We start from the raw sequence: 18,321 nt of genomic DNA on the forward strand, positions 1-18,321 counted from the left end.
ACAGCACCAGCTGGCAACAGGCTAAACTACCTATTAAATTCAGTGGCCTTGGCCTCCATTCCACTATTGACCTGGCTCTGGTAGCTGATCTTTTCCTCAATCTCCTCCTGCCACACCCTCATCAACAAAGCACCCCACAGGATGACTGAACCCAATGTGACCCAGGAACTGGAACAGTCAGCTCTGGCCAATTGGACCATTGAAGGTCTTGCCATCCCCCAGAATACAGATGTCTAATGTAACAGCAATGACATCAAATCAAAATCTACCTTCAGGCAGAATGAGACATCCTTAGACCAGCGCTGCCTTGCCCACCTCCATTCTGCTTCACAGTCAAACAGTGGTGCATAGCTCAATACAATGCCTTCTTCATCAACTATCTTGATCGTGAGTGCACTCATATCAAGGTGGCTCAGGACCTTGGTCTGTGTGTGTGTGCGAGCCACACAAATGCCATTATGGAACTGTAGTCAATGAATTCAACCTGCATCAATTATTTCGCAGCCATAGTGCAGGCAGGTTCTCTTGACATGCCACCCTGAATGGTATAATTAGAAGGGGCCTCCACACAGCCTGCTGCATGTCACAACTGAAGCCAGTTGGTCTTGACTGCAAAGATAGTAGGCATCTTGATGCTATAAGCTTCTTATATGAAGGAGACACTGCAAAATGCTGCAACACGTTCTCCAGCTCCAACCATGTAGAGGAGAGAAAGATAAGCAAATACATGAGCCTAATCAGCCGTTGTCTGTTTGTGCTAGTCACCATCTAGACCTCAGGTGCTCTTGGATCCTGCACTGTTGATTTTCTCCACAAAATCAGGATGACTACAGCCCCTCTGAGAAATGATCCCTGCAAGATGGGGTAGTTGTTGCAGTGAGTATTGCTAGTTACTCTCTATGGCAATGCCTTTGCAGCTATGTTCACAAGGCATGGCTGCACACCACACCATTTAGTCTGGGGTGTACAGTACAACTTGTTACTCCCTCCTCCTCCTCCTGTAAAAATATGTTAATAAATAAACAAAAGATTAAACAAAAAAATTATGATGATTATTTTTCACCTTTACATTGGTTGGATGGCTTTGCAGAACCCAGTATTTCTACAGTAGAAAGACTTTGGTTTTATACCCTTTCTTAATATTAATTATTTAATGAGAAAGCAGTTTCTAAAACCAATTGGAGCTTGTGGAAGAGGAAGACCAAGAAAGGCATAGGAAGAAATGATGAAAGCTGATCTCAGGAGAGGATGAAGATGAGATCCAATACAGAATCTCACCAACTAGTGTGATGTGCTGTACAGACAAAGACCTGCACAACCCATGCAAATATGGTAAAATGGATGTAAAGTGATAATGTGCTGTATCCAAGAATACAAGGCAATAACTGTAGCAATATTTGAAAGCACAAACTACAGTTAAGTCTGAAAACAATTGTCTTTAAATTTATGATTAAGAAAGTAATTATTTAAGTATGTGGAGATTCTTATCTTATTAATTACTATCAAGAATTTCATTTAATTGTTGTAATTACCTAAGGACACAATTTAGGTAGAACAGTTTGCCAAATTGGCACAATAAATTGCTCTTAGCAGAAGTTGATATTTTGACTTTCAAGGGTTTGTAATCAATTCTTTTAATTTTGTTTGGAATTATGTTCATGTGAATTTGCTTTCCAATGTCAGTCAGTTATAAATCATCATCTGCAGACTGATGATTGGTAATGTCAATCGCAGTTGTGAGGGTGATGGTTGTGGTGGTAGCAATGGAGGGAAGAGGAGGAAGAGGAATATTACATCGGCAATGATATAGACATGATAGTGAGTAATGAGTATTATTGTGCTGCTGGTATATGAGGACAATGACAATTACATTGTTGGTTCTAATGATGTTAACAATAACAAAAGGGGGTGATCATTTCTAGTATAGGAATGATCATTTCTAGTATATGTTCAAGACTTCAGATTTAGTGGGAGGAATATGGTCAATTTAATTGATCTCAGTACTTCACTGGCTCCAATTTTTGGCTCTGGGACTTAATGCAATAGTACATGACATTTTATCCAACATTTTACTATTGGAATTATACTTATAATCATAAAGATGATTAGACATGCAAAATTGCTGTAAAACAAACTCTATGTTATATAGTTCATCTTGACACAATATTTCATGAGATATATTAACTAACATTCTTTCAATGTCTATAATTCAATCTGTTCTCCCATTCATTTCCAGACATCCGTAATTGATTCTGACAGTGCATTTGCCTCAGCTTATGATTTGTCTAATATTCTGAAGAAGTATCATGAAAGAAATGGTATGTTCATTCTTTTGTAAAAATTTGCTGGAGGAACAATATCTTGCTTCATTTAACACCTGTCGAGTGTCCTAGTCTAATCACCTATTTGTCCAAGTTTTTTTCCCCTATTTGCTCTACTTTAGTCACTCGCTTTTCTTTATTTATTTCCCCTATTTGTTTGAGATTATTTTCCTTATTCTAATTTTGGCCACCTACTCATCCATATTTAATTTCCTGAGTAGTACTACTTTAACTTCCTTAGTTACTATTCTTTACTCCACTTACTAGTTTACTCCACCAATTTCATCTATTTTGATTTATCTATTTGTCCTAATTTAGCCAAACTATTTGTTTTGATATAATACTACATTTCTCAGTGTAACCAACCTACTTGGCATGTTCTAGTTTAGTCTCAGTTTAGTTCATTTATTTGCCTAATTTTAGTTTAAACCACCTACATAGTTGGTCTTAGTTGAGACTGCTTACATTACCATTCTCACTTTAGACCACCAAGATGATGTGTCATTTTCCTTACCTTCTTAAACATTTCCAGGTTTTATATTTTTGCAAAAAATTCCTATACTATTAACTCCATATCCCTAGAACTAGTAATTATCTTAGTTCAGATGCAATCATAAACACAAGAGATATGTTAAACAACTTTTGGATTACCTCTAGAAGATAAATTGCTCCTACAACCATCAATTAACCACTAGGAAGATGAAATTTATTAGAGCTGGACTTTTGTTGTGTTGGTAGTTTGGTAGTCTGAACTGGGATGCATTATGTCAGTGGACAGGTATCAAGACATGACAATAACCTTGATTTATTTGTCAAATATCTCACTGGCAATTTTTTAAACAGCTCATATTTATTGCTTTTTTTTTACATGTGCAGTAAAGGAAGTGGTATTGACTTCATCATCATCATGTGTGATGTTATCATCATGATGAACATTCAGCACATTATTAATATCATCATTCCTATTCTCACACATATATTGTTTGAAAAACATTGTAATCATCATTATTATCAGTTTAACATCTATCTACAAGTATGCAAGGGTGAGAAATATATGAGCTGTGGTTAAATATGTGTTCTAGTATAAATTTTATAAAAGTTTTTCTCTGAAAATTTTTTAAACCAAATTTTATCGCCTGTCAAATAATTAAAAACTTGACAATCTCTTTCGTAATATATGGTGTTTATATATGTTTTATCATCCATCTTGTTTCAAACTTGAACTTCTATACTGAATAGTAAAGAGTTCAAGAAAGTTATATGTAAAAGCCATATTACACTATTGCCAGCAACTGTAGATTACACAAAAGTAACTAATTGACATGAGGATTTTCAGTTAAAATAATTACATCTAGTAGCAGCCTTCACATAATGCTGAGAGCAGAAAGAATTAACTCATTGACAACAAGATTTATACAGCTGTTAGTGGTAGAGAAATATCCTATTGTGGAAAGAGTTCACAGTTGTTTGGTATGTCAGAACGTTTGTTCTTCACATAATGCTGACAGCAGAAAAAATTAACTCATTGACAACACGATTTATACTGCTGTTAGTGGTAGAATAATATCTAATTGCAGAAAGAGTTCGCAGTTGTCTAGTATGTCAGAATATGTGTTTGAGATATGGTTAGGTTTGGATTTGAACTAGTACAGACATTTCAGAATGATTGATGATTTTGTGTTTAAGACAACAGTCTCAGGTTGAAAGGAATACAAGAGCAAAGAGGAGTCATGTGCTATAAAGATAAAGTTCCCAAGTGCAATGACTTCAGGCACAGTTAGATGCTCATCCTATCACCAATTTTTATAACATCAACAGGATTTAAAGAGCATCATTTCTCAAAACCATCACACCCATGCTAACATGAGAAAATAAATACAAAATGAAATCAGTTTTGTTATATTTTACCTTATCATAACAGTGCACTAAATTTTCTGTTTCTTTCCAGTGACCACCAAATTGATAGAACCGTACTATGTTTGGACCATTGGACGTGGGGCCAAAATGCCATTTATTATTTCAGTGACCATTAACTACCCACAGCAAGAATTTATGTATCCTTTTAATCATTCATTTGTTTGTTTTTCATTCATATTTCTATGCTAGCGGAAGTGTGCATCTGTACATTTACATTCGACAATTCATATAAAAAAAGCACTGAGCTGTAGATGGTAATATTGATATTTGTCAATAATCATTTGCAAATTCCTTACTTTTGAAGGCAAGTGGAATGAAAACACCTTTACTTGTAAGATAGGTTAGTAACAGGAAGGGAATCTGGCTGTAAAACAATACCTCAGTAATATGTATTTGTTTAAACCATGCTAGCATGGAAAAATAAGACAAATGAATATATTTGAGGTGCATTCTAGAATTTTTGAAACTTTTTCAGGAGATACATTTACTAATTTCAAAGAGGTACAAAACTCTGACTTCAATGCACTTGTTGTAGTGCACCAGCCACTTCATGAAAGCCCCATGGAAGTCCTCCAAAGTGAAAGTGTCCAGGACTCTTACATTGTCCTGGTGCAGGTGCCATCAACCCAAGTGGAAGAGCTCTGGCCTTTTGCAACAAAATCTTTTCTGAACTCCCTCAAAACCTCCACAAAGTATTCTTTGTTGACCATCTGATCAGGGAGAACCCAATAGATATAGATGATACCCTTGCTGCTAAAAACAGGGATCATCATCAGCTTCCTAATGGACTTGCTTTGCCTGACCTTCTTGGGTCTAGGACTGACAAGATGCTTTCATTGGGCACTCTGTCTCTTGGTTTCTGGATCATAACAGTAGGCTCATCTTTTGTTACAGGTCACCAGAGATTCAAATACTCTTGGACTGGAAGTAATGAGCTCAACCATCTCCATGCTGTCACAGCACCTCTTCCTTTCTGTTCATCACTGAGCACTCTGGGAGCAAACTTTGCATAAATTTTTTGCATGTTCAGATCTTCATGAATAATTCTGTGTACAGTTGCCACACTAAATCTAAACTATGCTGTTTGTCTTTATAGACATACTATGTTCTTCATCCAAACCATTGCAAATTTTCTCAGGATATCCTGATGTCCCTCTCCTCCCACACTTCTCATCGTCTCTCACCTCCTCTCTATCATCCTTGAACCTCTCTTTCTGGCAAAAAACATGCTCAGCTCATACAAGTTAATCTATGAACAGTCTGTAGCATTTCACAAGTTTCTGTAGCATATTTGCTTTGTTTAACACAACACTTTATTGCATAGCAAGCTTCTAAATTGTCTTCACATCTCAACTGCATTCTGCAAACTAGCCAGCTGTGGCAAGCAATGTTTAGTAGAGTATGTTCAAAGTGCTGTAACAGCTGTCTCTTTCAATCTGGATAAAAAAAAGTTGGCAGGTCAGGTAATAATATGTATAGTAATGACATGCTAAAATTACAATCAATAATCTAGGACAGTTATAACTGCCTCTCCTAAATAAAAAGTCTCAAAACTTCTGGAATGCACCTTAATTTGAATGAAATGACTACAATTTTACATCCAGTTTTCCATGATTAGGATGCCTTTTTGTTGAATTTCATCATCCTCATCATCATTTAACGTCTGTTTTCCATGCTGGCATAGGTTGGATGGTTTAACTAAAAACTGGTAAGCTGGGCATTATGTACATTATTTACATTTGACGGATATTTGTCCTCATATTGTTTGTTGTTAACACGTTTCAGTTGATATACCCTCCAGCCTTCATCAGGCGTCTCAGAGAAATTTTGAACCTAGGTTCTCATTCCTAAGGTATTTTTCGATGTTGTTGTTGTTATTATTATTATTATTATTATTATTATTCAGGTCACTGCCTGGAATTCAACTCGGAATCTTGGGGTTAAGAGTTCAATACCAGGCAGTGACCTGAATAATAATAATAATAATAATAATAATAATAACAACAACATCGAAAAATACCTTAGGAACGAGAACCCAGGTTCGAAATTTCCCCAAGACACCTGATGAAGGCTGGATGGTATATCAGCCAAAACGTGTTAACAAACAAGATGAGGACAAATATCCATCAAATGTAAATAATGTACATAATTCCTCATCTCTTAAATATAGAACTGGTAAGCTGGGGAGCTGCACCAGGATCCAATCTGATTTGGCAAGGTTTCTACATCTGGACGCTCTTCCTAGCACCAACCACTCTGAGAGTGTAGTGGGTGCTTTTTACGTGCCACCAACATGGATGCCATTGACCTGACACTGAGATCAGCCACAACTACAGTCTCACTTGGCTTGAGAGGTCCACACAGCACAGTATATCACCAAAGGTCTCGGTCACCTATCACTGCCTCTGTGAGGCCCAATGCTCGAATGGTGCTTTTTATATGTCACTGGAACAGGTACCAATTAGACAGCACTGGCATCAGCCACAACTACGATTTTACTTGGCTTGACAGGTTTTCACAAGCACAACATATTGCCCAACATTTGAAGGGTGCTTTTAACAAGCCAGTTACATGACACTGGAATCAGCCATAACTACAATCTCACTTTGTTTGACGGGTCTTCTCAAGCACGGCATATTGCCAATGGTCTCAGTCACTCGTCATTGCCTCCATAAGGCCCAACATTCGGGGATCACGCTTCACCACCTCATCTTGTCTTCCTGAGTCTACCTCTTTCACAGGTTTCCTCCACCGTTAGAGTGCAATACTTCTTCACGCAGCTATCCTCGTCCGTACACATCACATGTCCATACCAGCACCGTCATCTCTCTCTTGCACACCACATCTGATTCCTCTTATGCCCAACTTTTCTCTCAGGACGCTTACACTCTGTTGTGCATGCACACTAACATTACACATCCAGTGAAGCACAGAACCTTCGTTTCTTACAAGCCTACACATATCCTCAGCAGTCACAACCCATGTTTCACTGCCATGTAGCATGGCTGTTTGAACACAGGCATCATACAGTCTGTCTTTCACTCAGAGCAAGAGGCCCTTTGTTACCAGCAGAGATAGCTCTCTGAACTTTGCCCAACCTATTCGTATTCTAGCAGTTAGACTCTCAGAGCATCCACCCCCACTACTGATCTGGTCACCTAGGTAATGAAAGCTATCAACTACTTCTAGTTTTTCTCCCTGGCATGTGATGGAATTTATTTTCTGTACGTTCTTAGTGTTAATTGTACCTGTGCACCTTCCACACACAAAAACTATTTTCCTTGTTAACCTTCCTCTGTTATTGCTGCACCTCTTATGTGTCCATAGCTTACACCGGGTACATTTTATGGAGTTTCTACCTATGCTTTTTCTACAGATCAAGCAAGGCCATCTACCTAAAGTGATTTGTGATTTGTCTGCCTTCCTACTTACTAAGACTTTGATTTTTGCTAGGTTAACTGTAAAGCCCTTCGATTCTAGATCTTGCTTCCACACTTGAAACTTCTTCTCTAGTTCTGGTAGTGATTCAGGTATAAGAGTAAGGTCATCAGCATAGAGGAGCTCCCAAGTGCAACCTGTCTTGAATTTCTCTGTTATTACTTGGGGGACTGGGGGGGGGGGGGTGTATTTCCTGTGAGAAACTTTTTTGCCACAAGATTGTCTGGCTGCAAAGGAAAGTAAATTTAAGTGAATACTGATTGCAACCTCTGAAGAAATACACCATGCCAGTTTTTACACATGTTTTTCCTGTAGTATCAGCTTTCTCCAGGTTTATTCTTATCTTTTTCTCCAAAGATCAACTAATTTTCCTCTTGGTATTAGATCTTAGGTTTCTTAAAAACCACTCCAGCAAGCACATCATCATTATCATTATCATTGTTTTAATGTTCAATTTTCCATGCTTGCATGGACTGGACAGGATCTGTTGAGATGGATTTTCCTTGGCTGGATGCCTTTCTTATTGCCAATCCCTACCCTTTTCCAAGTGAGGTGATATTTTCCCAAAACCAGATGTTTTCATGGAAGACTGGAAACAGAAGACACCACGTGCATAGCAGCAAAACTCATTTACAACTACAGTGGCGACTCATAGATAAAATTGGTGGGGGTGCTACATCAGAAAATTTTTAGCTGTTGTTTTAATATTATGTAAAAGGAAACAAACATATAAAAAGAAAATTTATGCATAAACTTGATCGGTTCATGTTTTAGCCACTGACGGGTAGGGTGTTTAATTTTTTCACTGAACACTGCCACAAATTCCCTCTTGTTTTTCAAAAATCCTCCCTAAATCACAAAATAAGGGGAGGAAATGTGCCTATTGTTCAAATCCTGGCAGCAACACTGAAGCTGGAAGCAGGATAATAATCTAATCCTACACTTTATCACTTTCAAGCATATAAACACGTTTTTAACCACAACACACACGGAATTAAAAAGAAACACTACCTTTCACCCAGCACTGTCGTTCATGCAGTGCTGTCTCTCCCTTGTGTAAAGCTTCCTATCCTGGACATGTGAGCATGCATACAACAGCCAAACACTGTGTCGCTGGAACTGCGAAGCACACAGTTCTATACAAGGATTTTTGTATTTTTTCGTAAACTAGGGGATGGCTACTGACATTAAACTTAAGGATTATATAATGTACAAGTATAAAGAAAGAATTAAAGAAAAAAAGGACTCATTATGTTGAATGTTATCAATAGTATCGACTAGAAATAGGGGGTGCTGCAGTTCAGAAGTTCCTATACACAAGTCACCACTGTACGACTGCCAAATGATGTCAAGACTAGGAGACAGCAATGCACACACACAGACACACATACACATGAACAGTATGAATGAAGACAGTTGCATCAAGAAGTGCCAATCTCTAATTGTGGAGGAAATGTGGAAGGGACAGACCCAGAAAGACGTGAAACAAAGTGGTGAGAATGGACCTTCAGACATTGGACCACACAGAGGGGCTGACAAGGGACTGAGACTTGGCAGTTTGCTGTGCTTGATATCATGGTTGACCTTGCATACAGATATGTCCGCTGCATCCCTCTCCAGCTGAGCATTCCTAATCTTGTTGGTTCATGGGTGCTGGTGCCACATAAAAAACACTTTTACCAGTGTCACATAAATGCACTCATGCTGCATTTGGCATTAGAAAAGGAATCCAGCTGTAGAAACCATGCCAAAACAGTCATGGAGCCTGGGAAACTCTTCAACTGGCCAGCTCCTGTCAAACCATCTAACCCATTTCAGCATGGAAAACAGATGTTAAATGATGATGAACAGACAGCTTCTTTCAGTTTCTGTCTATCAAATCCACTCACAAGGCTTTGGTCAACCTGGGTCTATAGCAGAAGACACTTGCCCAGACTCCCATGCAGTGGGGACTGAACCTGAAGCCACGTCATCGGGAAGCAAACTTCTTACCACACAACCACACCACTCTATACATAATTTTTATTATAACCAAATCACACATTACTAAGATACAAGCAATTAGTGTGGTTTATTAAAAATTAAAAACATGACTTTCTACAGCATACAAAATATAAAATACTTAAATTAAAATACTTAAATTAAGGAAAATGAGATTAGGGCTTCATTAACTCAATGAATATATTATGAAATAATTGGTGTTCTTGTTGATTTAGTTCTATCTAATAGGTATCCTTTCACTGACCTACCAACTTTAGTAGAAGATAGTAAACTCTGCAATTTGTCAGTTGGTCAGTTTATTGGCTAATTATGGATTTGGTTATAAATGTCAACAAACTTCATATGACTGAAAAGAAAATCTAACCTTTTCTGCAATTTCTCTCTCCACTAAAATATTTCTACAGCTGACTTGAAGTATGTTAGTCATCAAATCCAGAGTTATTGAGTGGTTGCTGGTCAATACATTCTGGTATTTTACTTTGAAAATAGACATTTGTAGATATTTGATACCTTAATGATTGGAAGGGATCTAAGCACTGTGCTTAATGTTATTTTCATGTCCGAGGAAGAAGGCCATTGTTGTAGCTCATAAACAGCCTTTTTGAATTTGGAACCTGGAGAGAATGATTGAAATTGATAAGACTAAGGATAAAGTTTGAATTTGGAGTCTGTGAATTGAGTGAATAGTACAGAGAGCTGGGAATGGTTTATGAAAGCCAAAAGTATATGTGGTTCTTTCTTAAAATAGTGTATTATGAATTGAAAACTATGAACTGCTCAGATATAGAACTTAATGAAAAGTAAAAAAATAAACTCTGTTATATAGGTGATAATAATTTATATTGACTGTGACTCCAGTGATAGCATGGATCCTTGGAATGTAATCTTTGATGTGGGTTTTCAGCACATGAGGAGCCAGGCAAATTCAGTGGGGGACTTCATGAAGAGTCGATATTGTATGCAACAAGTAAATAAAGGGATAAGTTAATTACATCAACCCCAAAAGGATGAAAGGCAAAGTCAATCATGGCAGAATTTGAACTCAGAACATAAAGATGAACAAAATGCCACTAAGCATTTTACCTTGTGTGCTAATGTTTCTGCCTTGGCTCTAATTATTATTAGAGTATTTAAAACTTCTGGGTCAGCAGAGGTACTGAGTTCTATAATTTCTTCAATCTTTATTTAATTTCATTTTACTCTTTCTGTATTTTTTATTATATTTAGTTATTTCCTTTTACGCAAATAGTTTCTTATTTTTCTTTTATTAAGTGGTATTTTTTAAAAGACTATTTAAGTTATGGACATTACTTTTTAAATTGTCCAACCTTCTTTCAGTTCTTCATCTTTAACATTCTCGTGTGTGTGTGCACACACATGCACTTTGGTATTATAATTGATAGCTGAGTGGAATAGCTATGTATCTTTCTATCATGTGTAGCAAGAATATTTTTTTATGCTGGGAATAGTTTACAAAAGCTAAGAGTATGTGTGGTCCTTACTTGAAATATGAATTATGAATTAAAAACTATGAACTGCTCAGATAGAGAACTTAATGAAAGTAGAATATAAACTCTGTTATATAGGTGATAATTTATGTCGAATGTGGATCTGGTGATAGCATGATGATTATCCAAAATGGCAACCAAAATACAACACTATGGAAGACTAGGTTTATAAACTTATGAGATAGAGTTTCATATTCCCCCTAAGTAACTATAGAATGTCTTAACCCTTTAGCATTCAAACCAGCCTTATCTGGCCCAAATATTCTACTTTATGTTCAAACTGTTCACATTTGGCTTCTCACACATACCTTACAATGTTATTCTAAAACTAAACAATCACATCATCATAATCTTGAAGCTTCAAGATAAAGCATGATTAATTCAAAATAATGTAAATGAATAAGTATTGCATTTGACAATAATCTGAATGCTAATGGATTAAACATTTACATAGAATGATATCAAGATGAGCAGCTAGAAATTTGGGTATATACAGGGTGTCCCAAAAGTCACTGATGGGTTTCAATTTTTAATACCTTCCTTAAATTTACAAATAAATGCATGAAATTTTGATACAATATAAAGGACATAATGGAAATTAATATGCACAAGTCAAATTTTGTAACACTACTACATCACATGTGAAAAATGACATCGCATAAATGTCAGCCATTTTCAGCTTTGCATGCCCATACTTTTTATAAAATTTTGCACCATAACACCCTCAAGAGTTTCAAACCCCACTTCTCTATTTTCTTTATTGATGTTCGCCTTCAGTTGCACCAGGGTCTTCAGTTTGTTGACATAAACCTTCTCTTCCAGGTATCCATGATTGAGACCTTTTTGCACCCAGCCAGTCAAAAGTAGACCTCACACATGGTTCCAGTAAGATGGAGCAACTGCTCATACCACAAGAGAAACAATGCAGTTGCTACAGCAGTGCTTTGGAGAAAGAATAATCTCCTGCTATGGCAATGTCAACTGGCCTTCACATTCCCCAGACTTGACTAACCCAGATTTTTTTCCTGTGGGGATACCTGGAAGAGATGGTTTACGTCACCAAATCAGAGACCTTGGAGAATATCGATAGAGAAATCAGAGAAGTGGGGTCTGAAACTCTTGAAGGTGTTATGGTGCAAATTTTGGAAAGAGCACGAGCATGTGAAGCTGAAAATGGCTGCCATTTAAGCAATGTCGTTTTTCACATGTGATGTAGTGGTGTTGCAAAATTTGACTTGTGCATATTAATTTCCATTATATCCTTTATATTGTATCAAAATTTCATGCATTTATTTGTAAATTTAAGGAAGGTATTAAAAATTGAAACCCATCAGTGACTTTTGGGACACCCTGTATTAAGCTAAAATATTTGTGGTGGTAACTCTTTAAGGACAGTTATGCAAAACAGTCTTTCACAAAGTTTCTGCCTACCTCAAAGGATTAGATAGCTGAAGAATGACATGGTGTTGTGGATAACACAAAGTTGTGTAGTGTTGTGGATGATACAGCGTCACTATAAAATGCCGTATTTACCAGATGCTTGTCCAAACAGTTCTTTTCTATGGTAGTGAGACCTGACAAATGCATGTTGCTGGTCTACAGAAGTGGGAGGTCTTTGACTGCTTCTGTATTCATCGTCTTCTCTGACCATGTATCTCACACTGCATTTTGAACCAACAACTTTATGCTCACTGCAATCTCTCACCTCCTAAGGGAACTCTTCCGACAAGGGGACTACAGTGGTTTGGTCACACATTGTGGTTTCTCCATATTGAAATCATCCAGAAGGCAATAGCACCAAATCCTCCCTTGGGTTGGCATAAGTGGAGAGATGGTCAGCTGTAGACATGGCTCACAACAGTCAAAACAGATATGGAGCTCACTTCTGGTCCTCAAGTCTTTGACATTCATTGCTGGAACTGGAAATGGCTTCAACACACTGCAAAATTGGCTGCCGACAGACATGCACGGATTGTTTTGACCCATGGCACTGAATGCAATAGGAGCCAGCTTAACCCCTCCCGGCTAAATGCCGTTACAAGACAAGAAGAGAAAATATGAGGTTGGGATAGGCCAAAGAAGGTTTAAAAGAGGATAGCTAGAGTAATGCTTTAAGAGATTAAATATCTAAGATAAATTATTATGACGACCTTCAAACATTAGGCCTCACTGAGGCAATGACTAGTGACCGAGACCTTTGGAAATATGCTGTGCGTGAGATGACCCGGCAAGCCAAATGAGACCATAACCCGTGGGCTTTGCCAGGGGTGTAGCCAGCCTACTTATGCGTACCTTTCCTTCACTGGACACTAAACTCTGCTTGCGAAGACCTGTTGAGGCAAATGAAATTGAAATCAAACCAAATTCAACGACTGACACCCATGCCAACCTTTCCTTCATTGGACACTAAACTCTGCTTGTGAAGACCTGTTGGGGCAATCAAAATCAAAATTGAACCAAATTCGATGACTGGCACCTGTGCCAGTGGAGCACTAACAGCACCATCCGAGCGTGATCATTGCCAGAGCAGCTGTCTGGCTTCCATGCCAGTGGCACATAAATAGCACCAATTGAGCGTGATCATTACCAGCGTCGCCTTACTGGCACTTGTGCCAGTGGCACGTGAAAAAACATTCCAGCGAGGTCGTTGCCAGTGCCACTGGACTGGCTCCTGTGTAGGTGACACATAAAAAACACCATTTGAGCGTGGCCGTTGCTGGTACTGCCTGGCTGGCCCTTGTGCTGGTAGCATGTAAAAGCACTCACTACACTCTCGGAGTGGTTGGTGTTAGGAAGGGCATCCAGCTGTAGAAACTCTGCCAGATCAGATTGGAGCCTGGTGCAGCCATCTGGTTCACCAATCCTCAGTCAAATCGTCCAACCCATGCTAGCATGGAAAGCAGATGTTAAACGATGATGATGATATTACTGATAGATGAGCAGTGTTTAGTTTTGATGCTATGATGTAGTACAGAATAAATCTAGATAGCCAATACTGTGTGCTTGAATTAAATTCAAGATTAATTTACAATGTTGGCAGAAATTTATTAGTTTATTCTGATGTACATCATAGCTTCAAATTATTGTTAATACAATAATCATTTTTCAAACTATAAATCTCATTTCTAATGAGAAAACAATTATTGATATTTACATGAGATAAGGCATCAAGCTGGCAGAATTATTACACCAGATGAAATCGTTAGGGGTACTTTGTCTGTCTTTACAATCTGAGTTCAAATTCCACCAGGGTTGGATTTCCTTTCATCCTTTTGGGGTTGATAAAATATGTACTAGTTGAGTCCTGGATTCAGCATAATTGACTTACTCCTTCCCCCCAAACCGCTGGCCCTGCGCAAAAATTTGAAATTAATATTTAAAAGCACCCACTACACTCTCTGAGTGGTTGGCGTTAGGAAGGGCATCCAGCTGTAGAAACTCTGCCAAATCAGATTGGAGCCTGGTGTAGCCATCTGGTTTCACCAGTCCTCAGTCAAATCGTCCAACCCATGCTAGCATGGAAACCGGATGTTAAACGATGATGATGATGAAGGTGGTGAGCTGACAGAATCATTAGCACATTAGACAAAATGCTTAGTGGCATTACATCTGTCTTTAAGTTCTGAGTTCAAGCTTCATGGAGGTCGACTTTGCCTTTCATCCTTCCAGGGTTGATAAAAGAAGTACCAGTTGAACACTGGGTGGGGTGGGGTGTGATCAATTTACCCTCTCCCCTTGAAATTGCAGGCCTTGTACCAAAACTTGAAAGGAAAGATATATTACAAATATATCCAGTATACATCAGCATGGAAAACCAAACATTACATTGATGATACTAAATCAATTTTATATTCAACTTGTAGCTTTTCTATAGACTAGCATTTCTTTTCTCTCCCTCCAAAGTTTACTTTTTTTCCTTGACTCTTCCTTGTTATACTCCAAGCTTACTGTACCAGCTAAAGTGGGGTTGGGTGCAGTATGTATCATTGCTGATTTTCTTCCTTGTAGTGGGTCATAACCTAAAGGTGTTCATCTTTAGCAACCAACTTGTGAATACAATCATAACAAGGCCTTACAGAGATACGGGGCTGAAACTTTCCTGAAGCTGTTCTTGGATGACATTTGTGTTGGTGTTCACCTTACATGTACCAAGCTACTATACTGACTAGTATAGCCACTACAAAGATATCAGAATTACACAACAACAATGAAAACTTATACATATAATCACAACATAAATATGCAGTTATATAATTAAACTTTATCACCAATGCTATGTGAAACATATTAATTCTGAACCTATTGTTGCAGCAATAAGCATCCAACTCACTCTCAGACATACACCAAGGTTGCAATGTAAACAAACATTATATTTCCAATTTTTCATACCCGTTTTCTTATTTCTATAAATTTTCTTTGATTAAGAGTATGACCCAAAACTTTAGATCCTTTTTTTTTTTTTTTCATTTCCCATATTTATTTTCAATCTACACATTCTTTGATTGTTATTGTCTCGTTTCATTTTTCTGCACTTCTTCCACCATGTGTTTTATTTGTCTAAATTCATATGTTGTTCATTTGTTTATCTCTTTACCTTATGATATGCCTCATTTTACTTATGCATATTTTTATTGATATATTGAGTGTGTTTATACACAAATTTGTACACCTGGGACATTATAAGAAATCTTTATTGTAATTCAAAGGAGATAACTACATACTTTGTTGTGTGTATTAGTTCTTCTTCCTTCTAAATTCAAACTTTGCTGATTGTAATTTTGTCATTTATCCTTTTAAGATGAATGATACAATTATTACTTTCATGTTAGAGTTCAAAATTACTCCCCTACAAAATGATAATTTGTCTGTATATTCACTTATTTATAAATTCAAACATCACTTTTACTGCATAACTATTTAGCAATGATAAGTCAGCTTAAGAGAGGTTTTGACAAAATACATAGATCTCAGTGACAAAATTAATATATTAAACCAAAGAATACATGTCATATATTGAAAATATGGCTACAAGAATTCCTTCTTTTGTTAGAGCTAGTTACAGTCATAATGATGTTCATCTCATGCATTTATTTACTAAAAGAATTGTGAGTCAATGAAGAAGTTTGAATACAGTCATTCGACCTGTTAGAAATAGTAGTCAAATCTCATAAAACATATCTCACTTACTTAAAAAAAAGAAGGTCATATTGGATAATGTCTTGGGTGCACAATGTCTTAAAAAATGACAGGATGATCTCAGCCATAACGTGTTTGCTCATAGGCATCTTCAATCAGAGTTACCTGGGATCACATAACTAAAACTGTAAATGAAAATAACAGTACCCTCTTTGAAGGCACAAAAGACCTAAGGGCATATTAGAAGCAACTTAATTTCATCAGTACATATTTTAAAAAATGGATTTAGTGCATTAAAGTATGCAATATAGGCCCAACTTTTCATAAAGGACCCGGGATAATTTTGGTGGGCATTGTTTTGGAAAAAGTACATCATATATGCTATCAAATATGATATTTATCCATAAATAATATTGATAAATACTAGAAACTCTAGTTTTCTTTCAAATGTTTTGAATATTTTGTCACTCCATTCAATATTTCAAAACATATTTAACCCTTTAGTATTTAAACTGGCCATGTACAGCCCAACTATTCTGTCTGTTTTATGTTCAAACTAGCCAGATCTGGCCTCTCACATCTACCCTACACTGTCATTCTAAGAATAAACAACCACACCATTAAAATCTCAAAAAGCTATGACACAGTGCATGATTAATTGAAAACAATGTGAATAAATAGGCATTACATTTGACAGTAATAGGAATGCTAAAGAATTAATTGCATTGTTTATAAATAAAATTAATTTTCTTTATTGAAATGTTGAATTATTTTTCTAACACCTTTTGATTTATAGATCAAGGGAAGCAACTCTACCTATGGCTTTCTTATGCCAAAATGTAATTCGGAAAATATATACTGTATAAGCATATACTATAGTTCTTCATTCATGTGAGGATGCATCATCGGTGTTGTGCCGTGGTGACACTGGGTTCTCTGAGGTCTTAGAGCATACACCCTTATCTCTGGTGTAATATCGCTTAAATTTCTTGCATTTGCTTACAGTTCAAGGGAAGCAATTCTAGATATGGACGATTATTTAAAAATCGTTATTTCTTAATAACATTTAAAAAATCGTTTTAATGATTTTTTAACTCTATATTATTTCTTTTATTTGAAGTAGAAAATAAGCCGAAAGATATTTACATAATGATATATATGTATATATTATTATGTAAATATAAATTATATCGTCATCCTCACTTTACGTCTATTTTTCCAGTTGGATCTTCTCCACTGTAGTGTCTGGTCACTTGTTGCTGTCCTTTGTTATCTTTGTAAGGTTCAATTTTTGCAACGTTTATCCATGTTTTCTTCTTCTGCAGGTTCCTGAATATTATAAATTGATATGTGTGGTAATATATATGAAGACTACCCTTCTTGCCAACCAGGCCATTATAGTTCTTGTGCATCTATGGTTTACAATGGATATGCTGTATAAACACAAATTTCATTTGGTGTACCTATTGTAAACTGGACGTACAAAATAAGTAGGGAAATCATAGGCAGGCTGAAAAGGAAGAGAGATTTGATAAATGGCAGGTGCAAGGGGTCAATTAGCTGTAATAGAAAGCATGGAATAAATTACTTCAGATATCCAGAGGACTCCCTAGAAGTACTGATAGCTTCTGATGTTTTTATGAGGTGATTTAATTAGCAGAAAGTGGGTAGTTTAAGGTGGCAAGCTGGCAGAAACGTTAGCACGCCAGGTGAAATGCTTAGCGGTACTTCGTCTGTCTTTACGTTCTGAGTTCAAATTCCGATGAGGTCGACTATACCTTTCATCCTTTCAGGGTCGATTAAATAATTACCAGTTACGCACTGGGGTCAATGTAATCGACTCAATTCCTTTGTCTGTCCTTGTTTGCCCCCTTTATGTTTAGCCCCTTTTGGGCAATAAAGAAATAAGAAAGTGGGTATTTCAAAGGTCTAGTTGCTAGAATAAGAATGAGATGAAAAAGGTTCAAGATACTATTGCTTCTGTTAGCAACAAAAGGTTT

General features: G+C 36.9%; 1 protein-coding gene across 1 annotated transcript in view; it reads left to right on the forward strand.

Annotated features, from left to right (window-relative positions):
* Positions 1-17,075, forward strand: part of LOC106870825 (transmembrane protein 231) — a 28,108-nt gene extending 11,033 nt beyond the window's left edge. Inside the window, exons 5-7 of the mRNA XM_014917048.3 lie at positions 2,237-2,318; positions 4,270-4,375; positions 15,117-17,075. Of these exons, the coding sequence (XP_014772534.1) occupies positions 2,237-2,318; positions 4,270-4,375; positions 15,117-15,288 (360 nt within the window). The 3' untranslated portion in view covers positions 15,289-17,075. The remainder of the gene's footprint in view (positions 1-2,236; positions 2,319-4,269; positions 4,376-15,116) is intronic.
* The last annotated feature ends 1,246 nt before the right edge of the window (positions 17,076-18,321 follow it).

The sequence above is a fragment of the Octopus bimaculoides genome, chromosome 1, assembly GCF_046866305.1.
Source record: "Octopus bimaculoides isolate indiv1 chromosome 1, ASM4686630v1, whole genome shotgun sequence".
Classification (NCBI taxonomy): Eukaryota; Metazoa; Mollusca; class Cephalopoda; order Octopoda; family Octopodidae; genus Octopus; species Octopus bimaculoides.